Consider the following 25,674-nt stretch of genomic DNA (forward strand, 5'->3'; position numbering starts at 1 on the left):
CATACACTTCCGCCCCATACACTTCCGCCCCATACACTCCTGCCCCATACACTCCTGCCCCATACACTCCTGCCCCATACACCCCCGCCCCATACACTTCTGCCCCATACACTTCTGCCCCATACACTTCTGCCCCATACACTTCTGCCCCATACACTTCTGCCCCATACACTTCTGCCCCATACACTTCTGCCCCATACACTTCTGCCCCATACACTTCCGCCCCATACACTTCCGCCCCATACACTCCTGCCCCATACACTTCTGCCCCATACACCCCCGCCCCATACACCCCCGCCCCATACACTTCTGCCCCATACACCCCCGCCCCATACACCCCCCGCCCCATACACTCCTGCCCCATACACCCCCGCCCCATACACCCCCGCCCCATACACTGTTGCCCCATACACTTCTGCCCCATACACTCCTGCCCCATACACCCCCGCCCCATACACTCCTGCCCCATACACCCCCGCCCCATACACTGTTGCCCCCATACACTCCTGCCCCATACACCCCCGCCCCATACACTTCCGCCCCATACACTCCTGCCCCATACACTCCTGCCCCATACACTCCTGCCCCATACACTTCTGCCCCATACACCCCCGCCCCATACACTTCCGCCCCATACACTCCTGCCCCATACACTCCTGCCCCATACACCCCCCGCCCCATACACTCCTGCCCCATACACCCCCGCCCCATACACTTCCGCCCCATACACTCCTGCCCCATACACTCCTGCCCCATACACTCCTGCCCCATACACTCCTGCCCCATACACTCCTGCCCCATACACCCCCGCCCCATACACTCCTGCCCCATACACTTCTGCCCCATACACTCCTGCCCCATACACCCCCCGCCCCATACACTCCTGCCCCATACACTCCTGCCCCATACACCCCCGCCCCATACACTTCTGCCCCATACACTTCTGCCCCATACACTTCTGCCCCATACACTCCTGCCCCATACACTTCTGCCCCATACACTCCTGCCTCATACACTGCGCAGATATATCTAGTTATGAAGGAGAGGTAAAACAATCTGCCACAACCAAGATGGCGGACACATGCCTTTTTTTTTTTTTTTGCCCTCAAGCAATATGGCGTCAATACTCCGCCGTATTCTGTACGTTCCATGACCTGACGCATGCGTGTTACAGACTCCCCGAAATTCACCGAAATCCTCTTCAGCGGCTCCGGAAAGAGCCGATCCCCGACCCCGGAAGTGGCAGCTGGGTCCAGGCGGAGACGGAGGGGCTGTGGCGGCATCCGAGGGACAATGGAGGAGCGCGGCGGCGGGGGCAGGTGAGGAGGCGGCGCCAGGTGACAGCGGCCGGGGGGCGGGAGGGAGGGGCAGCGGCCGGGAGGACATCCCCGGGGCAAGGGCCAAGAGGCGCTGCAGCAGCCGCGTGTGACAGGTGTCACCTCAGGAATAACCAGGACAGGTGAATATCCGCGCATGTGCGAGGGCTGAGTGCAGACAGTGCGGCAATGTGACGGGGACTGCATGTATGTACGGGAGCCGCAGCTGCGGAGCCTGAGTGTGAACAGCGGATATAGGAGCATCCCCTCCGTATACAGCGCAGAGCGGCCTCCGTATACAGCCTCCATCCGGAGCGACGCCGGCCTCCGTATACAGCCTCCATCCGGACTGACGCCGGCCTCCGTATACAGCCTCCATCCGGACTGACGCCGGCCTCCGTATACAGCCTCCATCCGGACTGACGCCGGTCTCCGTATGCAGCCTCCATCCGGACTGGCGACGGCCTCCGTATACAGCCTCCATCCGGACCGGCGACGGCCTCCGTATACAGCCTCCATCCGGACCGACGCCGGCCTCCGTATACAGCCTCCATCCGGACCGGCGACGGCCTCCCTATACAGCCTCCATCCGGACCGGCGACGGCCTCCGTATACAGCCTCCATCCGGAGCGACGCCGGCCTCCGTATACTACAGCCTCCATCCGGAGCGACGCCGGCCTCCGTATACTACAGCCTCCATCCGGAGCGACGCCGGCCTCCGTATACTACAGCCTCCATCCGGAGCGACGCCGGCCTCCGTATACTACAGCCTCCATCCGGAGCGACGCCGGCCTCCGTATACTACAGCCTCCATCCGGAGCGACGCCGGCCTCCGTATACTACAGCCTCCATCCGGAGCGACGCCGGCCTCCGTATACTACAGCCTCCATCCGGAGCGACGCCGGCCTCCGTATACTACAGCCTCTGTCCAGAGCGGTGACGACCTGCGTATACTACAGCCTCTGTCCGGCGCGGCGCCGGCCTCCAGATCAGCCTCCGTCCGGATCAGCCTCCATATGGAGCTGCGCCGGCCTGCAGATTAGCCTCTGTCTGAAGTGGTGCCTGAGACGGGTCCGGATGGAGGCTGATCTGGAGGCCGGCGCTGTCACATATCTACAGACTGACACATTTTGTTTTTCACGTTTTGTGGTTTGTGTTTTTCGCTCTTTTATTCGGCCGTTTCTATGGTTACTGATTGATAATTACAAACATAATTTGTTAAATTATATTGACAAATCCATGAAATTTCTGTAAAGGACGAATACCCGCTGCCACTCCTGAGCCGGCTGTGTGCTGCCGCCTGCCTGCTGCCGCTCCTGAGCCGGCTGTGTGCTGCCGCCTGCCTGCTGCCACTCCTGAGCCGGCTGTGTGCTGCCGCCTGCCTGCTGCTGCTCCTGAGCCGGCTGTGTGCTGCCGCCTGCCTGCTGCCACTCCTGAGCCGGCTGTGTGCTGCCGCCTGCCTGCTGCCGCTCCTGAGCCGGCTGTGTGCTGCCGCCTGCCTGCTGCCGCTCCTGAGCCGGCTGTGTGCTGCCTGCTGCCGCTCCTGAGCCGGCTGTGTGCTGCCGCCTGCCTGCTGCCGCTCCTGAGCCGGCTGTGTGCTGCCGCCTGCCTGCTGCCACTCCTGAGCCGGCTGTGTGCTGCCGCCTGCCTGCTGCCACTCCTGAGCCGGCTGTGTGCTGCCGCCTGCCTGCTGCTGCTCCTGAGCCGGCTGTGTGCTGCCGCCTGCCTGCTGCCACTCCTGAGCCGGCTGTGTGCTGCCGCCTGCCTGCTGCTGTTCCTGAGCCGGCTGTGTGCTGCCGCCTGCCTGCTGCCGCTCCTGAGCCGGCTGTGTGCTGCCGCCTGCCTGCTGCCGCTCCTGAGCCGGCTGTGTGCTGCCGCCTGCCTGCTGCCACTCCTGAGCCGGCTGTGTGCTGCCGCCTGCCTGCTGCCGCTCCTGAGCCGGCTGTGTGCTGCCGCCTGCCTGCTGCCGCTCCTGAGCCGGCTGTGTGCTGCCGCCTGCCTGCTGCCGCTCCTGAGCCGGCTGTGTGCTGCCGCCTGCCTGCTGCCGCTCCTGAGCCGGCTGTGTGCTGCCGCCTGCCTGCTGCCGCTCCTGAGCCGGCTGTGTGCTGCCGCCTGCCTGCTGCCGCTCCTGAGCCGGCTGTGTGCTGCCGCCTGCCTGCTGCCGCTCCTGAGCCGGCTGTGTTCTGCCGCCTGCCTGCTGCCGCTCCTGAGCCGGCTGTGTGCTGCCGCCTGCCTGCTGCCGCTCCTGAGCCGGCTGTGTGCTGCCGCCTGCCTGCTGCCGCTCCTGAGCCGGCTGTGTGCTGCCTGCTGCCGCTCCTGAGCCGGCTGTGTGCTGCCTGCTGCCGCTCCTGAGCCGGCTGTGTGCTGCCTGCTGCCGCTCCTGAGCCGGCTGTGTGCTGCCGCCTGCCTGCTGCCGCTCCTGAGCCGGCTGTGTGCTTCCGCCTGCCTGCTGCCGCTCCTGAGCCGGCTGTGTGCTGCCGCCTGCCTGCTGCCGCTCCTGAGCCGGCTGCGTGCTGCCGCCTGCCTGCTGCCGCTCCTGAGCCGGCTGCGTGCTGCCGCCTGCCTGCTGCCGCTCCTGAGCCGGCTGCGTGCTGCCGCCTGCCTGCTGCCGCTCCTGAGCCGGCTGCGTGCTGCCGCCTGCCTGCTGCCGCTCCTGAGCCGGCTGTGTGCTGCCGCCTGCCTGCTGCCGCTCCTGAGCCGGCTGTGTGCTGCCGCCTGCCTGCTGCCGCTCCTGAGCCGGCTGTGTGCTGCCGCCTGCCTGCTGCCGCTCCTGAGCCGGCTGTGTGCTGCCGCCTGCCTGCTGCCGCTCCTGAGCCGGCTGTGTGCTGCCGCCTGCCTGCTGCCGCTCCTGAGCCGGCTGTGTGCTGCCGCCTGCCTGCTGCCGCTCCTGAGCCGGCTGTGTGCTGCCTGCTGCCGCTCCTGAGCTGTATTCCCAGTGTTGGTGTATACTGGTCAGGTCTCTTCTCTGTCATACACATCAGTTGCTTGCCTCTGATTGGCCAGCTGCTGCCATTGGACTAGTGCAGAGAGAACTTGACTGCGCAGAGCCGGTAGAACCTTCATCTGAAATTAAGCACTGACAGCTGCGGCCCCTGCTTCGGCCACAATCGTCAAAGGGGGCACGTGCTTGTGGGCCTAAAGAAGCAGCCGGAGGGGCCACGGACCACCGTGTGTTTGAGACATCTGCTGCAGTGGATGGTGAGATTTGGAGCTGGAAAGTCAAAATTGCAAAACATTGTTACCCTTTTACGTGTGTATGTGTATGTATATATGTACAGTACAGACCAAAAGTTTGGACACACCTTCTCATTCAAAGAGTTTTCTTTATTTCCATGAGTCTGAAAATTGTAGATTCACTTTGAAGGCATCAAAACTATGAATTACCACATGTGGAATGAAAGACTTAACAAACAAGTGTGACACAAGTGACAATATGTCTTATATTCTAGGTTCTTCACAGTCGCCGCCTTTTGCTTTGATTCCTGCTTTGCACACTCTTGGCATTGTCTTGTCACCGGAAACTGTTTTCACTTCACAGGTGCGCCCTGTCAGGGTTAATAATTGGGATTTCTTGCCTTATAAATGGGGTTGGGCCCATCAGTTGTGTTGTGCAGAGTCTGGTGGATACAGCTGATTGTCCTACTGAATACACTGTTAGCTGCTTTTTTCTTGCCATAATACAAATTCTGAGTAAAGAAAAACGAGCGGCCATCATTACATTAAGAAATGAAGGTCAGTCAGTCCGAAAAATTGGGAAAACTTTGAAAGTGTCCCCAAGTTCAGTGGCAAAAACCATGAAACGCTACAAAGAAACTGGCTCACATGAGGACCACCCCAGGAAAGGAAGACCAAGAGTCACCTCTGCTGCGGAGGATAAGTTTATCCGAGTCACCAGCCTCAGAAATCGCAGGTTAACAGCAGCTCAGATTAGAGACCAGGTCAATGCCGCACAGATCTAGCAGCAGACACATCTCTAGAACACCTGTTAAGAGGAGGCTTTGTGCAGCAGCCTTCATGGTAAAATAGCTGCTAGGAAACCCCTGCTAAGGACCGGCAACAAGCAGAAGAGACCACAAGGAATGGACATTAGACCGGTGGAAATCTGTGCTTTGCTCTGATGACTCCAAATGTGAGATCTTTGGATCCGACCACCGTGTCTTTGTAGAAAAGGTGAACGGATGGACTCTACATGGCTGGTTCCCACTATGAAGCATGGAGGAGGAGGAGGTGTGATGGGGGAGGGGGGGGGGGGCTTTGCTGGTGACACTGTTGGGGATTTATTCAGAATTGAAGGCATACAGAACCAGCATGGCTACCACAGCATCTTGCAGCGGCGTGCTATTCCATCCGGTTTCTGTTTAGTTGGACCATAATTTATTCTTCAACAGGACAATACCCCAAACACATCTCCAGGCTGTGTAAGGGCTATGTGACTAAGAAGGAGAGTGATGGGGGCTACGCCAGATGACCTGGCCTCCACAGTCACCAGACCTGAACCCAATCGAGACCAGACCTGAACCCAATCGAGATGGTTTGGGGTGAGCTGGACCCAGAGTGAAGGCAAAAGGGCCAACAAGTGCTCAGCATCTCTGGGAACTCCTTCAAGACTGTTGGAGACCATTTCCGGTGACTGAAGATCATCAAGAGAATGCCAAGAGTGTGCAAAGCAGTAATCACAGCAAAAGGCGGCGACTGTGAAGAACCTAGAATATTAGACATATAGTCAGTTGTGTCACACTTGTTTGTTAATTATTTCATTCCACATGTGATAATTCATAGTTTTGATGCCTTCAATGTGAATCTACAATTTTCAGAGTCATCGAAATAAAACTCTTTCACAAGGTGTGTCCAAACTTTTGGTCTGCACTGTATATATATATATATATATGTGTATGTGTGTGTTATATATATATCTATATATCTATATCTATATCTCTCTCTCTCTCTCTGTATATATATATATATATATATATATATATATATATATATATATATATATATATATATATATATATATATATATATATATATATATATATATATAAATAATATATATATATAGAGAGAGAGATATAGATAGATATATATATATATATATATATCTATATCTATATCTCTCTCTCTCTCTCTCTATATATATATATATATATATATATATATATATATATATATATATATATATATATATATATATATATATATATATATATATATATATATATATATATATAATATTTTTAGGGGCTCAGGTCGGGTCCGGACCCCGCACGTTTCTGTATTATTAACCCCTGCAGACCTGCCTGATGATGCCGGGTGCTGAGAATTCCCGGGCCTCGGGTTGTCCGGCTCTGTGCTCCCGGTTCTGCTCGTCCTGGGTGAACCGGCCCGGTCACATTCTCCAGAACCCGTCTGACGGCCGGTGACTCAGAGATTTACTTAGCTGTCTATAATTAATTATACTGAGCGCTATAAATTTGGGATTATAATCTGCGCGGCTCCCAGCGGCCGCTCTGATTAGCTGCGCGGTTTTATACGTGTGACGTCGGGGGACGCGTCCGTGCAGGTCAGTGCTGCGGAGTGATCGCTCTGGGGTTACCGGCTGCACCTCCGTCCTCGCCCTCCGGCCTCACTGCCCTGACTTCTCTCTTTGCAGATCTCTCCGGACGTGATGTCGCGTGGATCCCGGGGTCAGGAGCCGCCTGCGATGTCTGCGTAGCCATTGTCTGGGCTGAGAGGTGAGTCCTGGGATCCGGCACCGCCGTGGGCATGAAGGCTTCCTATGATCCAGAATCTATCCACAGCTGAAGGTTTGTTACAATGTGTCCAGTGTCCGCTCTGCTGTCCTGATGGTCTATTACATTTATCAGGATTGATTGCAGTGGATACAGTGTAACAGACCTCGGCCGGATGCAAGCCGTTCTGGATACAGTGTAACAGACCCTCGGCCGGATGCGAGCCGCTCTGGATACAGTGTAACAGACCCTCGGCCGGATGCGAGCCGCTCTGGATACAGTGTAACAGACCCTGGGTCGGATGCGAGCCGCTCTGGATACAGTGTAACAGACCCTCGGCCGGATGCGAGCCGCTCTGGATACAGTGTAACAGACCTCGGCCGGATGCAAGCCGTTCTGGATACAGTGTAACAGACCCTGGGTCGGATGCGAGCCGCTCTGGATACAGTGTAACAGACCCTCGGCCGGATGCGAGCCGCTCTGGATACAGTGTAACAGACCCTGGGTCGGATGCGAGCCGCTCTGGATACAGTGTAACAGACCCTCGGCCGGATGCGAGCCGCTCTGGATACAGTGTAACAGACCCTCGGGCCGGATGCGAGCCGCTCTGGATACAGTGTAACAGACCCTGGGTCGGATGCGAGCCGCTCTGGATACAGTGTAACAGACCCTGGGTCGGATGCGAGCCGCTCTGGATACAGTGTAACAGACCCTCGGCCGGATGCGAGCCGCTCTGGATACAGTGTAACAGACCCTGGGTCGGATGCGAGCCGCTCTGGATACAGTGTAACAGACCCTGGGTCGGATGCGAGCCGCTCTGGATACAGTGTAACAGACCCTGGGTCAGATGCGAGCCGCTCTGGATACAGTGTAACAGACCCTCGGCCGGACGTGAGCCGCTCTGGATACAGTGTAACAGACCCTGGGTCGGATGCGAGCCGCTCTGGATACAGTGTAACAGACCCTCGGCCGGACGTGAGCCGCTCTGGATACAGTGTAACAGACCCTGGGTCGGATGCGAGCCGCTCTGGATACAGTGTAACAGACCCTGGGTCGGATGCGAGCCGCTCTGGATACAGTGTAACAGACCCTGGGTCGGATGCGAGCCGCTCTGGATACAGTGTAACAGACCCTGGGTCGGATGCGAGCCGCTCTGGATACAGTGTAACAGACCCTCGGCCGGATGCGAGCCGCTCTGGATACAGTGTAACAGACCCTCGGCTGGATGCAAGCTGCTCTCGAGAGGTAGAATAGACAAAACATCACCTCTATGAGGAAGTGTCAGCGCTTTCCTGACAGCCTCAGACCTGACCGCGTGATTCACAGTATAGCGGTAATGTGCCGGGTACGAGGGGCGATGACTTCTCCTAGAATCGGGGTCCTCCCCAAGCCCGGAGCTGAATATGTGAGATCCGGAGGAAACCCGTCCTCCTCTGCCCAGCGGCTGGTAACATGGAGCAGTGAGTTTTCTTACTTTCCCTGAAATCTATTGCTCTCTGTTATCAGCCCGTTTGCCCCCTGTCTTTCTCATCACTCTGTATCTCGCCCTTCTTGGTTCCCGGTCGCTGACTTTAGGGTCATTGCCCCTCTCATTTCTCCGCACACGCGGACCTTGGAGTCTGTAAAGTGTGTGCACCGCGGTGCGACGCTGCGTGCGGCGGAAGTCTCTGTAACCCCCTGTAACCCCCTGTCGTCTGCTCTTCCTCAGGACACGCTTCCGTCAGACATGCAGGCGTCGGCGCACCGCTTCCGAGACGTGGAGCACCATCCTCTGCTGAGCGACAGCGATGGCTACAACCCCGCGCCCTCGGAGGCGGAGCTGGCGGACCGGCTGTGGTTCATACGGGACGGCTGCGGCATGGTCTGCGCCGTCATCACCTGGATGCTGGTCTTCTACGCGGACTTTGTTGTGACTTTTGTGATGCTGCTGCCCTCCAGAGACTTCTGGTATTCAGTCATTAATGGGACCATGTTCAACTGCTTCGCGGTGCTGGCGCTGACCTCCCACCTGAGAACAATGCTGACCGACCCGGTAAGTGCCACCTCCCGCTGCGTCACCTCCCGCTGCGTCACCTCCCGCTGCGTCACCTCCCGCTGCGTCACCTCCCGCTGCGTCACCTCCCGCTGCGTCACCTCCCGCTGCGTCACTGCATAATGTGCGAAGAAATTATGTACGAACAGGGCTACACCCAATATTAACATGTATAACACACAATCATCCCTGAGTCACACAAAGAAGGTACATAATAAACTACTGCCCCTATGTGGAAGAATATAACTACTATAATACTACCCCCTATATACAGGAATATAACTACTATAATACTGCTCCTATGTACAAGAATATAACTACTATAATACTGCACCTATGTACAAGAATATAACTACTATAATACTGCTCCTATATACAAGAATATAACTACTATAATACTGCACCCTATGTACAAGAATATAACTACTATAATACTGCACCCTATGTACAAGAATATAACTACTATAATACTGCCCCTATGTACAGGAATATAACTACTATAATACTGCCCCTATGTACAAGAATATAACTACTATAATACTGCCCCCTATGTACAAGAATATAACTACTATAATACTGCCCCTATGTACAGGAATATAACTACTATAATACTGCCCCCTATGTACAAGAATATAACTACTATAATACTGCCCCCTATGTACAAGAATATAACTACTATAATACTGCACCCTATGTACAAGAATATAACTACTATAATACTGCACCCTATGTACAAGAATATAACTACTATAATACTGCACCCTATGTACAAGAATATAACTACTATAATACTGCACCCTATGTACAAGAATATAACTACTATAATACTGCCCCTATGTACAAGAATATAACTACTATAATACTGTCCCCTATGTACAAGAATATAACTACTATAATACTGTCCCCTATGTACAAGAATATAACTACTATAATACTGCCCTCTATGTACAGGATATATTACCGCTATAATACCGCCCCTATGTGTAGTAATATGAGTTTGGCCTCCTGTATATGAGATGTATTTGTTCACCTGGTTACAGTGTAGCGGTTATATTTATTCGGTGAGTGTTGGGTAGTTGCGCCTTTTTTCTGTCTGTGGTTTGCGGAGGTTTTTTGTGACTTGCCCGCAGTGCTGTGTATTCATTAAGCTCCGGCTCATATACGGTATTTTACTATATCCCTCGTACAGTGTAAACTTAGTTTCCCGTCACTCTCTATAAAGACTCAGGCTGATTTCTTGTGACTTTCCCCTGATGCTGCACAGAGAAGCCGTGTGTTTCAGGTGCATTACAATATATCCACAGGTGTGACTGTAATTAACTCAGATGTTTCCAATAAGCCTATCAGAAGCTTCCAAAGACACGACATCATCATATGGGCGGTCCCATAGTGTATAAAGACACAGTGCTCTTATGTATGGAAACTTCTCACTGTACAGAAAGTAATAAAAATGCCTGAAAACATTCTCTCTCTCATTATTCTGGCATTTGGCAAATAGAAATAATATTGCTTCCTAATTGTCCGAAAACGAGAGAAAAACCTGCAGATGTGTCTGTATAGAGAGCAGAGGGAAAAACCTGCAGATGTGTCTGTATAGAGAGAGGAGGGAAAAACCTGCAGATGTGTCTATATAGAAAGAGGAGGGGAAAACTGCAGATGTGTCTGTATAGAGAGCAGAGGGAAAAACCTGCAGATGTGTCTGTATAGAGAGAGGAGGGAAAAACCTGCAGATGTGTCTATATAGAAAGAGGAGGGGAAAACTGCAGATGTGTCTGTATAGAGAGCAGAGGGGAAAACCTGCAGATGTGTCTGTATAGAGAGCGGCTGGAGTCTTCTGGTTGCACTGTACATGGCTGATGTGATACATCCCTGCAGTAAGTGGTGACCTCTCCTATCCTGGAGATGAGGTGCAGCAGATTCATCCTCAGATCAGGAACAGAACAGACATTTATATTTCACAACTCTGTGTGCGGCGGGCTTGTCCCCCCCCCCCCCCCCTCTCTGTCCGGCGGTCTCGTCCCTCCCCTCTGTCCGGCGGTCTCGTCCCTCCCCTCTGTCCGGCGGTCTCGTCCCTCCCCTCTGTCCGGCGGTCTCGTCCCGTCCCTCTCTGTCCGGGGGGCTCGTCGTCCCCTCCCCCTCTGTCCGGGGGGCTCGTCGTCCCCTCCCCCTCTGTCCGGGGGGCTCGTCGTCCCCTCCCCCTCTGTCCGGGGGGCTCGTCGTCCCCTCCCCCTCTGTCCGGGGGGCTCGTCGTCCCCTCCCCCTCTGTCCGGGGGGCTCGTCGTCCCTCCCCCTCTGTCCGGGGGGCTCGTCGTCCCCTCCCCCTCTGTCCGGGGGGCTCGTCGTCCCCTCCCCCTCTGTCCGGGGGGCTCGTCGTCCCCTCCCCCTCTGTCCGGGGGGCTCGTCGTCCCCTCCCCCTCTGTCCGGGGGGCTCGTCGTCCCCTCCCCCTCTGTCCGGGGGGGCTCGTCGTCCCCTCCCCCCTCTGTCCGGGGGGCTCGTCGTCCCCTCCCCCTCTGTCCGGGGGCTCGTCGTCCCCTCCCCCTCTGTCCGGGGGGCTCGTCGTCCCCCTCCCCCTCTGTCCGGGGGGCTCGTCGTCCCCCCCCCCCTTTCTGTCCGGGGGGCTCGTCGTCCCCCCCCCCCCCTTTCTGTCGGGGGGCTCGTCGTCCCCCCCCCCCTTTCTGTCCGGGGGGCTCGTCGTCCCCCCCCCCCCCTTTCTGTCGGGGGGGGCTCGTCGTCCCCCCCCCCCCCCCTTCTGTCCGGGGGGCTCGTCGTCCCCCCCCCCCCCTTTCTGTCGGGGGGGCTCGTCGTCCCCCCCCCCTTTCTGTCCGGGGGGCTCGTCGTCCCCCCCCCCCCCCCCCCTTTCTGTCGGGGGGGCTCGTCGTCGTCCCCCCCCCCCTTTCTGTCCGGGGGGCTCGTCGGTCGTCCCCCCCCCCCCTTTCTGTCCGGGGGGCTCGTCGTCCCCCCCCCCCCTTTCTGTCCGGGGGGGCTCGTCGTCCCCCACCCCCCCCCTTTCTGTCCGGGGGGCTCGTCGTCCCCCCCCCTTTCTGTCCGGGGGGCTCGTCGCCCCCCCCCCCCCCCTTTCTGTCCGGGGGGCTCGTCGTACCCCCCCCCCCCCCTTTCTGTCCATGGGGCTCGTCGTCCCCCCCCCCTTTCTGTTCGGGGGGCTCGTCGTCCCCCCCCCTTTCTGTCCGGCGGGCTCTTCCCCCCCCTTTCTGTCCGGCGGGCTCTTCCCCCTTCCCCCTTTGTCCGGTGGTCTCGCGCACTGTCCGCTCATCACTGTTATTTTCTGGTTGTCTTCAGGGTGCGGTGCCCAAAGGAAACGCCACAAAGGAATATATGGAGAGTTTACAGCTGAAGCCCGGGGAGGTGATATACAAGTGTCCGAAGTGCTGCAGCATCAAACCCGAGCGCGCCCATCACTGCAGGTACCGGGGGACCGTCCTCCACTCACAGCCAGAGCTGCACTCACAGATCCTGACTTACTACGAGAAATCAGTCAGCACTGAACCTGGACATGATCCACCCCAACCCACTGCAGGATATGCAGAATAGTGACCGCAGCTCTGGAGGTGACTGGAGGATAAGACATGATGTAACAGCAGAATAGTGACTGCAGCTCTGGAGGTGACTGGAGGATAAGACACGATGTAACAGCAGAATAGTGACTGCAGCTCTGAAGGTGACTGGAGGATAAGACACGATGTAATGGCAGAATAGTGACCGCAGCTCTGGAGGATAAGACAGGATGTAACAGCAGAATAGTGGACCGCAGCTCTGGAGGTGACTGGAGGATAAGACACGATGTAATGGCAGAATAGTGACCGCAGCTCTGGAGGATAAGACAGGATGTAACAGCAGAATAGTGACCGCAGCTCTGGAGGTGACTGGAGGATAAGACACGATGTAACAGCAGAATAGTGACTGCAGCTCTGGAGGTGACTGGAGGATAAGACACGATGTAACAGCAAAATAGTGACCGCAGCTCTGGAGGTGACTGGAGGATAATACACAATGTAACAGCAGAATAGTGACTGCAGCTCTGGAGGTGACTGGGGGATAAGACATGATGTAACAGCAGAATAGTGACTGCAGCTCTGGAGGTGACTGGAGGATAATACACAATGTAACAGCAGAATAGTGACTGCAGCTCTGGAGGTGACTGGAGGATAAGACATGATGTAACAGCAGAATAGTGAGAGCAGCTCTGGAGGTGACTGGGGGATAAGACACCATGTAACAGCAGAATAGTGACTGCAGCTCTGGAGGTGACTGGAGGATAAGACACGATGTAACAGCAGAATAGTGAGTGCAGCTCTGGAGGTGACCAGTCCGGACCCTCACCATCTCTTGTGTCTCTCCTGACAGTATCTGTAAGCGATGTATCCGGAAGATGGACCATCACTGCCCGTGGGTCAATAACTGCGTCGGGGAGAAGAACCAGAGATTCTTTGTGCTGTTCACAGTGAGTCCAAGATACATTGTGTGATAGGAGATTAGATTGTGAGCTCCGGGGTCGGGGATGATGGGAGCAGTGATACATTGTGTGATAGGAGATTAGATTGTGAGCTCCGGGGTCGGGGATGATGAGAGCAGTGATACATTGTGTGATAGGAGATTAGATTGTGAGCTCCGGGGTCGGGGATGATGGGAGCAGTGATACATTGTGTGATAGGAGATTAGATTGTGAGCTCCGGGGTCGGGGATGATGAGAGCAGTGATACATTGTGTGATAGGAGATTAGATTGTGAGCTCCGGGGTCGGGGATGATGGGAGTAGTGATACATTGTGTGATAGATTAGATTGTGAGCTCCGGGGCCGGGGATGATGGGAGTAGTGATACATTGTGTGATAGGAGATTAGATTGTGAGCTCCGGGGTCGGGGATGATGGGAGTAGTGATACATTGTGTGATAGGAGATTAGATTGTGAGCTCCGGGGTCGGGGATGATGGGAGCAGTGATACATTGTGTGATAGGGGATTAGATTGTGAGCTCCGGGGTCGGGGATGATGGGAGCAGTGATACATTGTGTGATAGGAGATTAGATTGTGAGCTCCGGGGTCTGGGATGATGGGAGTAGTGATACATTGTGTGATAGGAGATTAGATTGTGAGCTCCGGGGCCGGGGATGATGGGAGCAGTGATACATTGTGTGATAGGAGATTAGATTGTGAGCTCCGGGGTCAGGGATGATGGGAGTAGTGATACATTGTCTGATAGGAGATTAGATTGTGAGCTCCGGGGTCGGGGATGATGGGAGCAGTGATACATTGTGTGATAGGAGATTAGATTGTGAGCTCCGGGGTCGGGGAAGATGGAAGCAGTGATACATTGTGTGATAGATTAGATTGTGAGCTCCGGGGTCGGGGATGATGGGAGCAGTGATACATTGTGTGATAGGAGATTAGATTGTGAGCTCCGGGGTCGGGGATGATGGGAGTAGTGATACATTGTGTGATAGGAGATTAGATTGTGAGCTCCGGGGTCAGGGATGATGGGAGCAGTGATACATTGTGTGATAGGAGATTAGATTGTGAGCTCCGGGGTCGGGGATGATGGGAGCAGTGATACATTGTGTGATAGGAGATTAGATTGTGAGCTCCGGGGTCGGGGATGATGGGAGTAGTGATACATTGTGTGATAGGAGATTAGATTGTGAGCTCCGGGGTCGGGGATGATGGGAGCAGTGATACATTGTGTGATAGGAGATTAGATTGTGAGCTCCGGGGTCGGGGATGATGGGAGCAGTGATACATTGTGTGATAGGAGATTAGATTGTGAGCTCCGGGGTCGGGGATGATGGGAGCAGTGATACATTGTGTGATAGATTAGATTGTGAGCTCCGGGGTCGGGGATGATGGGAGCAGTAATACATTGTGGGAAAGGAGATTAGATTGTGAGCTCCGGGGTCGGGGATGATGGGAGCAGTGATACATTGTGTGATAGGAGATTAGATTGTGAGCTCCGGGGTCGGGGATGATGGGAGCAGTGATACATTGTGTGATAGGGATTAGATTGTGAGCTCCGGGGTCGGGGATGATGGGAGCAGTGATACATTGTGTGATAGGGGATTAGATTGTGAGCTCCGGGGTCGGGGATGATGGGAGTAGTGATACATTGTGTGATAGGAGATTAGATTGTGAGCTCCGGGGTCGGGGATGATGGGAGTAGTGATACATTGTGTGATAGGAGATTAGATTGTGAGCTCCGGGGTCCGGGATGATGGGAGCAGTGATACATTGTGTGATAGGAGATTAGATTGTGAGCTCCGGGGTCGGGGATGATGGGAGTAGTGATACTCCAGGGTCATGGTCCCACACATGCTCAGACATTGGTACGCAGCGGCGGTGGTCTCGGTGGAATGCGGCAGCGGTGGTCTTGGTGGTACGTGGTGGCGGTTGTCTTGAGTGGTACTTGGTGGTACTCAGCGGCGGTGGTCTCAGTGGTACGTGGCAGGGGTCGACGCGGTTGTACGTGGCAGGGGTGGTCTCGGTGGTACGTGGCAGGGATGGTCTCGGTGGTACGTGGGGCGGTGGTCTCGGTGGTACGTGGCAGGGATGGTCTCGGTGGTACGTAGGGCGGTGGTTTCGGTGGTATGCGGCAGGGGTGGTCTCGCTGGTACGTTGTTGTCGGTGGTCTCGGTGGTACGTGTTGGCGGTGGTCTCGGTGGTACGTGTTGGCGGGTGGTCTCGGTGGTACGTGTTGGCGGTGGTCTCGGTGGTACGTGTTGGCGGTGGTCTCGGTGGTACGTGTTGGCGGTGGTCTCGGTGGTACGTGTTGGCGGTGGTCTCGGTGGTACGTGTTGGCGGTGGTCTCGGTGGTACGTGTTGGCGGTGGTCTCGGTGGTACGTGTTGGCGGTGGTCTCGGTGGTACGTGTTGGCGGTGGTCTCGGTGGTACGTGTTGGCGGTGGTCTCGGTGGTACGTGTTGGCGGTGGTCTCGGTGGTACGTGTTGGCGGTGGTACGTGTTGGCGGTGGTCTCGGTGGTACGTGTTGGCGGTGGTCTCGGTGGTACGCGGCAGGGGTGGTCTCGGTGGTACGCGGCAGGGGTGGTCTCGGTGGTACGTGTTGGCGGTGGTCTCGGTGGTACATGTTGGCGGTGGTCTCGGTGGTACCGTGGGGGCGGTGGTCTCGGTGGTACGTGTTGGGGGTGCTCTCGGTGGTACGTGTTTGGGGGGTGGTCTCGGTGGTATGCGGCAGGGGTGGTCTCGGTGCTACGTGGCGGTGGTGGTGTTGGTAGTACGTGGGGGCGATGGTCTCGGTGGTACGTGTTGGCAGTGGTCTCGGTGGTACATGTTGGCGGTGGTCTCGGTGGTACGTGTTGGGGGGTGGTCTCGGTGGTATGCGGCAGGGGTGGTCTCGGTGCTACGTGGCGGTGGTGGTGTTGGTAGTACGTGGGGGCGATGGTCTCGGTGGTACGTGGGGGCGGTGGTCTCAGTGGTACGTGTTGGGGGTGGTCTCGGTGGTACGTGTTGGGGGTGGTCTCGGTGGTACGTGTTTGGGGTGTCTCGGTGGTACGTGTTGGGGGTGGTCTCGGTGGTACGTGTTGGGGGTGGTCTCGGTGGTACGTGTTGGCGGTGGTCTCGGTGGTACGTGTTGGGGGTGGTCTCGGTGGTATGCGGCAGGGGGTGGTCTCGGTGCTACGTGGCGGTGGTGGTGTTGGTAGTACGTGGGGGCGATGTTCTCGGTGGTACGTGGGGGCGGTGGTCTCAGTGGTACGTGTTGGGGGTGGTCTCGGTGGTACGTGTTGGGGGTGGTCTCGGTGGTACGTGTTTGGGGTGGTCTCGGTGGTACGTGTTGGGGGTGGTCTCGGTGGTACGTTGTTGGCGGTGGTCTCGGTGGTACGTGTTGGCGGTGGTCTCGGTGGTACGTGTTGGCGGTGGTCTCGGTGGTACGTGTTGGCGGTGGTCTCGGTGGTACGTGTTGGCGGTGGTCTCGGTGGTACGTGTTGGCGGTGGTCTCGGTGGTACGTGGGGGCGGTGGTCTCGGTGGTACGTGGCGGGGATGGTCTCGGTGGTACGTGTTGGGGATGGTCTCGGTGGTACGTGTTGGGGATGGTCTCGGTGGTACGTGTTGGGGGTGGTCTCGGTGGTACGTGTTGGGGGTGGTCTCGGTGGTACGTGTTGGGGGTGGTCTCGGTGGTACGTGTTGGGGGTGGTCTCGGTGGTACGTGTTGGCGGTGGTCTCGGTGGTACGTGTTGGCGGTGGTCTCGGTGGTACGTGTTGGCGGTGGTCTCGGTGGTACGTGTTGGCGGTGGTCTCGGTGGTACGTGTTGGCGGTGGTCTCGGTGGTACGTGTTGGCGGTGGTCTCGGTGGTACGTGTTGGCGGTGGTCTCGGTGGTACGTGTTGGCGGTGGTCTCGGTGGTACGTGTTGGCGGTGGTCTCGGTGGTACGTGTTGGCGGTGGTACGTGTTGGCGGTGGTCTCGGTGGTACGTGTTGGCGGTGGTCTCGGTGGTACGTGTTGGCGGTGGTCTCGGTGGTACGCGGAAGGGGGTGGTCTCGGTGGTACGCGGCAGGGGTGGTCTCGGTGGTACGTGTTGGCGGTGGTCTCGGTGGTACGTGGGGGCGGTGGTCTCGGTGGTACGTGGGGGCGGTGGTCTCGGTGGTACGTGTTGGGGGTGCTCTCGGTGGTACGTGTTGGGGGTGGTCTCGGTGGTATGCGGCAGGGGTGGTCTCGGTGCTACGTGGCGGTGGTGGTGTTGGTAGTACGTGGGGGCGATGGTCTCGGTGGTACGTGTTGGCAGTGGTCTCGGTGGTACATGTTGGCGGTGGTCTCGGTGGTACGTGTTGGGGGTGGTCTCGGTGGTATGCGGCAGGGGTGGTCTCGGTGCTACGTGGCGGTGGTGGTGTTGGTAGTACGTGGGGGCGATGGTCTCGGTGGTACGTGGGGGCGGTGGTCTCAGTGGTACGTGTTGGGGGTGGTCTCGGTGGTACGTGTTGGGGGTGGTCTCGGTGGTACGTGTTTGGGGTGGTCTCGGTGGTACGTGTTGGGGGTGGTCTCGGTGGTACGTGTTGGCGGTGGTCTCGGTGGTACGTGTTGGGGGTGGTCTCGGTGGTATGCGGCAGGGGTGGTCTCGGTGCTACGTGGCGGTGGTGGTGTTGGTAGTACGTGGGGGCGATGGTCTCGGTGGTACGTGGGGGCGGTGGTCTCGGTGGTACGTGGGGGCGGTGGTCTCAGTGGTACGTGTTGGGGGTGGTCTCGGTGGTACGTGTTGGGGGTGGTCTCGGTGGTACGTGTTTGGGGTGGTCTCGGTGGTACGTGTTGGGGGGTGGTCTCGGTGGTACGTGTTGGCGGTGGTCTCGGTGGTACGTGTTGGCGGTGGTCTCGGTGGTACGTGTTGGCGGTGGTCTCGGTGGTACGTGTTGGCGGTGGTCTCGGTGGTACGTGTTGGCGGTGGTCTCGGTGGTACGTGTTGGCGGTGGTCTCGGTGGTACGTGTTGGCGGTGGTCTCGGTGGTACGTGGGGGCGGTGGTCTCGGTGGTACGTGGCGGGGATGGTCTCGGTGGTACGTGTTGGGGATGGTCTCGGTGGTACGTGTTGGGGATGGTCTCGGTGGTACGTGTTGGGGGTGGTCTCGGTGGTACGTGTTGGGGGTGGTCTCGGTGGTACGTGTTGGGGGTGGTCTCGGTGGTACGTGTTGGCGGTGGTCTCGGTGGTACGTGTTGGCGGTGGTCTCGGTGGTACGTGTTGGCGGTGGTCTCGGTGGTACGTGTTTGGCGGTGGTCTCGGTGGTACGTGTTGGCGGTGGTCTCGGTGGTACGTGTTGGGGGTGGTCTCGGTGGTACGTGTTGGGGATGGTCTCGGTGGTACGTGCTGGCGGTGGTCTCGGTTGTACGTGTTGGCGGTGGTCTCGGTAGTATGCGGCAGGGGTGGTCTCGGTGGTACGTGCTGGCGGTGGTCTCAGTTGTACGTGTTGGCGGTGGTCTCTGTAGTATGCGGCAGGGGTGGTCTCGGTGGTATGTGTTGGGGGTGGTCTCGGTGGTACGTGTTGGCGGTGGTCTCGGTGGTACGTGTTGGGGGTGGTCTCGGTGGTACGTGTTGGGGGTGGTCTCAGTAGTACGTGTTGGCGGTGGTCTCGGTAGTATGTGTTGGGGGTGGTCTCGGTGGTATGTGTTGGGGGTGGTCTCGGTGGTATGTGTTGGGGGTGGTCTCGGTGGTATGTGTTGGCGGTGGTCTCGGTGGTACGTGTTGGGGGTGGTCTCGGTGGTATGCGGCAGGGGTGGTCTCGGTGGTACGTGTTGGCGGTGGTCTCGGTGGTATGCGGCAGGGGTGGTCTCGGTGGTATGCGGCAGGGGTGGTCTCGGTGGTACGTGTTGGCGGTGGTCTCGGTGGTACGCGGTGGCGGTGGTCTCGGCTGACGGTTGCTCTTCTCTCCGCAGATGTACATCGCTCTCATCTCCCTCCACGCTCTGGTCCTCTGCGGCTTCCAGCTCTTCACGTGTGTGCGGGGGCAGTGGACAGGTGAGACCCCCACCGCTCCTGCAGCTGATGGTATTCTTGGGGTCATCCGTGCCCTTCACTATCGTACCCATTGTGCAGAGTTAAAGGGCCGGTGTCCGCTCATGTAACCAGTCTCATCCTCATGTGTCTCCGGAGCCATGTGTACAGTGCCATGCAAAAGTTTGGGCGCCCCTAGTCAGAGTTCCTGTTATTGTGAACTGTTAAGCGAGATGAAGATGAAATGATCTCTAAAGGCAGAACGTTACAGAGGACGCATTCTTTGTATTTTTAGGCAAAAAAGTTAATTCTTTACACTTTAAAATAAAGAAAAAGGAAAATGTTACCTAATAATAGCCCCACTGGCGAGTATCGCGGCTTGTGAACGCGTTTTATAGCAGCTAGGAGATTTTAAGTTCTTGTTTGAGGGATTTTCCTCCACTCTTCCTTGGAGACATCTTCCAGTTTTGTGAGATTCCTGGCTCGTCTTGCATGCACTGCTCTTCCTTGGAGACGTCTTCCAGTTCTGTGAGATTCCTGGCTCGTCTTGCATGCACTGCTCTTCCTTGGAGACGTCTTCCAGTTCTGTGAGATTCCTGGCTCGTCTTGCATGCACTGCTCTTCCTTGGAGACGTCTTCCAGTTCTGTGAGATTCCTGGCTCGTCTTGCATGCTCTGCTCTTCCTTGGAGACGTCTTCCAGTTCTGTGAGATTCCTGGCTCGTCTTGCATGCTCTGCTCTTCCTTGGAGACGTCTTCCAGTTCTGTGAGATTCCTGGCTTGTCTTGCATGCTCTGCTCTTCCTTGGAGAAGTCATCTAGTTCTGTGAGATTCCTGGCTCGTCTTGCATGCTCTGCTCTTCCTTGGAGACGTCTTCCAGTTCTGTGAGATTCCTGGCTCGTCTTGCATGCACTGCTCTTCCTTGGAGACGTCTTCCAGTTCTGTGAGATTCCTGGCTCGTCTTGCATGCACTGCTCTTTTGAGCTCACGCCACAGATTGTCAATGATGTTCAGATCAGGGGACTGTGAGGGCCATTGTAACACCTTCATTTTGCGCCTTTTGAGGTTATCTATTGTGGATTTTGACGTGTGTTTAGGACTATTATACATTTGTAAAAGCCTTCATCTTTTCTCCTCTTTCTTTTTTCCGCCTATTGTTTTCCTCCCCCTTTGTTTTCCTCCCCCTTTGTTTTCCTCCCCCTTTGTTTTCCTCCCCCTTTGTTTTCCTCCCCCTTTGTTTTCCTCCCCCTTTGTTTTCCTCCCCCTTTGTTTTCCTCCCCCTTTGTTTTCCTCCCCCTTTGTTTTCCTCCCCCTTTGTTTTTCCTCCCCCTTTGTTTTCCTCCCCCTTTGTTTTCCTCCCCCTTTGTTTTCCTCCCCCTTTGTTTTCCTCCCCCTTTGTTTTCCTCCCCCTTTGTTTTCCTCCCCCTTTGTTTTCCTCCCCCTTTGTTTTCCTCCCCCTTTGTTTTCCTCCCCTTTTGTTTTCCTCCCCCTTTTGTTTTCCTCCCCCTTTTGTTTTCCTCCCCCTTTTGTTTTCCTCCCCCTTTTGTTTTCCTCCCCCTTTTGTTTTCCTCCCCCTTTTGTTTTCCTCCCCCTTTTGTTTTCCTCCCCCTTTTGTTTTCCTCCCCCTTTTGTTTTCCTCCCCCTTTTGTTTTCCTCCCCCTTTTGTTTCCCTCCCCCTTTTGTTTCCCTCCCCCTTTTGTTTCCCTCCCCCTTTTGTTTCCCTCCCCCTTTTGTTTCCCTCCCCCTTTTGTTTCCCTCCCCCTTTTGTTTCCCTCCCCCTTTTGTTTCCCTCCCCCTTTTGTTTCCCTCCCCCTTTTGTTTCCCTCCCCCTCTTGTTTCCCTCCCCCTCTTGTTTCCCTCCCCCTCTTGTTTCCCTCCCCCTCTTGTTTCCCTCCCCCTCTTGTTTCCCTCCCCCTCTTGTTTCCCCTCCCCCTCTTGTTTCCCTCCCCCTCTTGTTTCCCTCCCCCTCTTGTTTCCCTCCCCCTCTTGTTTCCCTCCCCCTCTTGTTTCCCTCCCCCTCTTGTTTCCCTCCCCCTCTTGTTTCCCTCCCCCTCTTGTTTCCCTCCCCCTCTTGTTTCCCTCCCCCTCTTGTTTCCCTCCCCCTCTTGTTTCCCTCCCCCTCTTGTTTCCCTCCCCCTCTTCTTCTTCTTCTTCTTCTTCTTCTTCTTCTTCTTCTTCTTCTTCTTCTTCTTCTTCTTCTTCTTCTTCTTCTTCTTCTTCTTCTTCTTCTTCTTCTTCTTCTTCTTCTTCTTCTTTTTTTTCTTTTTCTTTTTCTTCTTTTTTTCCCCTTTTTTTTTTTTTTTTTTTTTTTTTTTTTAACTCCCTTTTCTTTTCTCCTTCAGCTTTTGTTTTCCAGAAAATGTTATTTTTTTCATCAGGAGTTTGTTGAAGTTTCATTGAATCCATTCTTCCCTCTCCCCGTGAAATGTTCCCCGTGCCATTGGCTGGAACACATCCCCAGAGCATGATTGATCCTCCCCCATGCTTCATGGTTGGCGAGATGTTCTTTTCCTGATACTCTGTGCCCTTTTTTCTCCACACATTCCTTTGATCATTGTGGCCCGTTCTATTTTATCCGCATCGGTCCACAGGACTTGTTCCTAGAATGCTCCAGGCTTGTTTAGATGATCTTTTGCAGACGTCTGATGCTGAATTTTCTGGTGCGGACGCAGGAGACGTTTCTTCTGGTGACTTTTCCATGAAGGCCATATTTGTGCAGGTGTCTCTGAACAGTAGAACAATGCACCACAACTCCAGAGTCTGCTACATCTTCCTGAAGGTCTTTTGCAGTCACGCAGGGGCTCTGGTTTACCTCTCTAGCAATAATATGAGCAGCTGTCACAGAAATGTTGCTTGTTCCTGGTAACGGCTATTTCTTAATTTACATTGTGAATTGAGAAAAGGGCAACTTAAACACTTTATATCTTCTTCTAGCCTTCTCCTGCTCTTTGGGCGTCCATCATTTTCAGAGTGCTAGGCAGCTGCTTAGAAGAACCCATGGCTGCTGCTTTTTGGCACCAGGTTACAGGAGGCCGGGTATTTATAAGCTGTGAAATTTCCATCACCTGATGATAGAGAACAAACCATAACCCTGACAGCGTAATTAAGGTCCGAATCCTCGGTCAAAGTGATCTGCGCACGCAAATCTCCAAGGGTGCCAAAACTTTTGCATTCCAATTTTCTTTTTTGTAACTTTTTAAAATGTAAAACTTGAAAATACTTTCTATTTTTGCCTAAAATTCAAAAGCGATGTGTCCTCTGTAACTTTCTGCCTCTTACAGATTATTTCATCTTCAACTTGCTTAACGGTTCATGTTAACAGTAATTTTGACCAGGGGCGCCCAGACTTTTATATGCCACTGTATATCGGGGGCCCCCTTGTCTCTGGTTGCTCCCTGGGCCCCTGGTGTCTCTCTGGTTGCTCCCTGGACCCCTGTGTATATATCGGGGTCCCCTTGTGTGTCTGGTTGCTCCCCGGACCCCTGTGTATATATCGGGGTCCCCTTGTCTGTCTGGTTGCTCCCCGGACCCCTGTGTATATATCGGGGTCCCCTTGTGTGTCTGGTTGCTCCCCGGACCCCTGTGTATATATCAGGGTCCCCTTGTGTGTCTGGTTGCTCCCCGGACCCCTGTGTATATATCGGGGTCCCCTTGTGTGTCTGTTTACTCCCCGGACCCCTGTGTATATATCGGGGTCCCTTGTGTCTCTGGTTGCTCCCCGGACCCCTGTGTATATATCGGGGTCCCCTTGTGTGTCTGTTTACTCCCCGGACCCCTGTGTATATATCGGGGTCCCCTTGTGTGTCTCTGGTTGTTCCCTGGACCCCTGTGTATATCGGGGTCCCCTGTGTATATTGGGGGTCCCCAGTCAGGCCGCAGTCTCCCCGCTTCTCGCCTGTGTAACCCCGCGCTGTTTCTCGCCCGCAGACTGCAGCTCCTTCTCGCCCCCGGTCACGGTCATCCTCATGATCTTCCTGTGCCTCGAGGGCCTCCTCTTCCTCACTTTCACCGCTGTCATGTTCGGGACCCAGATCCACTCAATATGCAACGATGAGACGGTACGTGTGTGTCCCCCCCTCCTCCCGATGAGACGGTACGTGTGTGTCCCCCCTCCCCCCGATGCGACGGTACGTGTGTCCCCCCCCCTCCCCCTGATGCAACGGTACGTGTGTGTCCCCCCCTCCCCCCCGATGCAACGGTACGTGTGTCCCCCCGATGCGACGGTACGTGTGTCCCCCCCCCCCTCCCCCTGATGCAACGGTACGTGTGTCCCCCCCTCCCCCCCCCGATGCAACGGTACGTGTGTCCCCCCCGATGCGACGGTACGTGTGTCCCCCCCTCCCCCTGATGCAACGGTACGTGTGTGTCCCCCCCCCTCCCCCCGATGCGACGGTACGTATGTGTCCCCCCCGATGAGATGGTACGTGTCCCCCTTCCCCCGATGAGACGGTACGTGTGTGTCCCCCTTCCCCCGATGAGACGGTACGTGTGTGTCACCCGGCTTTCCCAGGCTCCTGCATGTCTACATATATAGCGGTGGCTGTGGGGGAAATGTCGTATAATTAGGAGCCTGGGGGGGTTCTCTGACAGCCACTGGTGGTCCCAGCTCTCTGCGCTGGTTGTCACTCAGCTTTCCCGGAGTCCTGCACGGCGCACTGCTCAGTATGTGTTTCTTTTCTTGCCGGCAGGAGATTGAGCGGCTGAAGAGTGAGAAGCCGACCTGGGAGCGGCGGCTGCGGTGGGACGGCATGCGGTCCGTGTTCGGGGGGCAGCCATCTTTCCTGTGGATTAACCCCTTTGCCGGTCTCCAGACCAGACGTTTCCTGCGAGCGCGGCGAGGAGGCATGGAGTTCTCGGTCTGAGGTTTCCCCGGGATCATGTGAATCCGTATTTATGGGACGGCGCAGGAATCGTCTGCACAAAATCCAACCAATGACCAAAAAGACAAATCCGGCGGCGGCTCCGGCAGATTCCACTGCTATAAATGGCACCTGCGGGGGGCGGCGCGGGGGCGACGCTGCGGGGGGGGCGACGCTGCGGGGGGGGCGACGCTGCGGGGGGGCGACGCTGCGGGGGGCGGCGCTGCAGGGGCCGAGGCGTCTTTTATTCTGCTACAGGGTCCGGATTCTTGTGGGTTTATTTTTTAGTTCTTGTCTAAAGATTTTTTATGGATGAGATTTGTGTACAAGGTTTTATCGCTGGATACTGGGGGCCGGGGGTCCCCGGGGGAAGGTTTCAGCATGCAGGTCCCGCTCTCCGCCTGCATGGCGGCTGTCGCTTCCGCCGCTGCGCTTCACTCGATCCTCGCTGCTGTCGTCTCCATCTCCTCTCCGTCCTCCCCCCGCTGCGGTTTCTGTCATCGTCTGATTTTGGCATCTCGCAGTGAAACGCGCGTGGGCCGGGCAGGCCTCGCTCAGCTCCACCCCACACGTCATAGAACGCTTAATGCTGCAGCTAATATTTATTGCGTTTGGAAGCACCAGTCACCTCCAGAGCTGCATTTACCATTCTGCTTTATCACGTCTTCTCCAGTCACATCTGGAGCTGCATTCATAATTTTGCTTTATCACTTTTTATTTTGTGGTCACATCCGGAGCTGCGGTCACAATACAGCTAGCCGACGCTCCCATAGAATCGTCACAGCTTAGATGCAGACACCTTATACATTGCATTATTATCTGCAGTGCTGGCCAGGCTTGTGGGGGAGATGTAGTACCAGGGGGAGAAGGTCCTTGTAGATAGCGCCCCCCGGGCAGAAAGCCCCTCTGTAGTGTTCATCTGTATTAGACAGAGGGCTTACAAGAAACCAGCAGAACCATGAATGCAGCTTTGGAGGTGACTGGAGTATAATGCAGAGTGTTAGATGATGTGTAATAGTGGGCTGGCTGTGCGGCACTGGGGGGGCTGGCTGTGCGGCACTGGGGGGGCTGGCTGTGCGGCACTGGGGGGGGCTGGCTGTGCGGCACTGGGGGGGGCTGGCTGTGCGGCACTGGGGGGGGCTGGCTGTGCGGCACTGGGGGGGGCTGGCTGTGCGGCACTGGGGGGGGCTGGCTGTGCGGCACTGGGGGGGGCTGGCTGTGCGGCACTGGGGGGGGCTGGCTGTGCGGCACTGGGGGGGGCTGGCTGTGCGGCACTGGGGGGGGCTGGCTGTGCGGCACG

The 25,674-nt window shown here is 56.2% G+C and overlaps 1 protein-coding gene across 3 annotated transcripts; it reads left to right on the forward strand.

Annotated features, from left to right (window-relative positions):
• Window positions 1-1,207: 1,207 nt before the first annotated feature.
• On the forward strand, window positions 1,208-24,529 carry ZDHHC7 (zDHHC palmitoyltransferase 7). Of its 3 annotated transcripts, none has more exons than XM_075325316.1 (8): window positions 1,208-1,319; window positions 6,970-7,051; window positions 8,757-9,080; window positions 12,379-12,503; window positions 13,444-13,540; window positions 19,460-19,541; window positions 23,443-23,573; window positions 24,204-24,529. In XM_075325316.1, the coding sequence occupies exons 3-8, from the start codon at window positions 8,775-8,777 to the stop codon at window positions 24,375-24,377; spliced, it is 915 nt and encodes a 304-aa protein (XP_075181431.1). In that variant the 5' UTR covers window positions 1,208-1,319; window positions 6,970-7,051; window positions 8,757-8,774; the 3' UTR covers window positions 24,378-24,529. The 3 variants fall into 3 exon arrangements, with proteins under 3 accessions (XP_075181431.1, XP_075181432.1, XP_075181433.1); XM_075325317.1 differs by lacking the exon at window positions 1,208-1,319 and adding an exon at window positions 1,374-1,459; XM_075325318.1 differs by lacking the exon at window positions 1,208-1,319 and adding an exon at window positions 4,261-4,514.
• The last annotated feature ends 1,145 nt before the right edge of the window (window positions 24,530-25,674 follow it).

Source organism: Anomaloglossus baeobatrachus, chromosome 10 (genome assembly GCF_048569485.1).
Source record: "Anomaloglossus baeobatrachus isolate aAnoBae1 chromosome 10, aAnoBae1.hap1, whole genome shotgun sequence".
In the NCBI taxonomy this organism is placed as follows: domain Eukaryota; kingdom Metazoa; phylum Chordata; class Amphibia; order Anura; family Aromobatidae; genus Anomaloglossus; species Anomaloglossus baeobatrachus.

What these genes read in the sequence shown, in the direction of transcription:
- ZDHHC7 (XM_075325316.1), top strand. Translation starts at nt 8,775, where the DNA reads ATGCAGGCGTCGGCGCACCGCTTCCGAGACGTGGAGCACCATCCTCTG. An exon ending in GAGCGCGCCCATCACTGCAG is followed by an intron (nt 12,504 to 13,443) that starts GTACCGGGGGAC and finishes CTCTCCTGACAG; the next exon opens with TATCTGTAAGCGATGTATCC. An exon ending in CAATATGCAACGATGAGACG is followed by an intron (nt 23,574 to 24,203) that starts GTACGTGTGTGT and finishes TCTTGCCGGCAG; the next exon opens with GAGATTGAGCGGCTGAAGAG.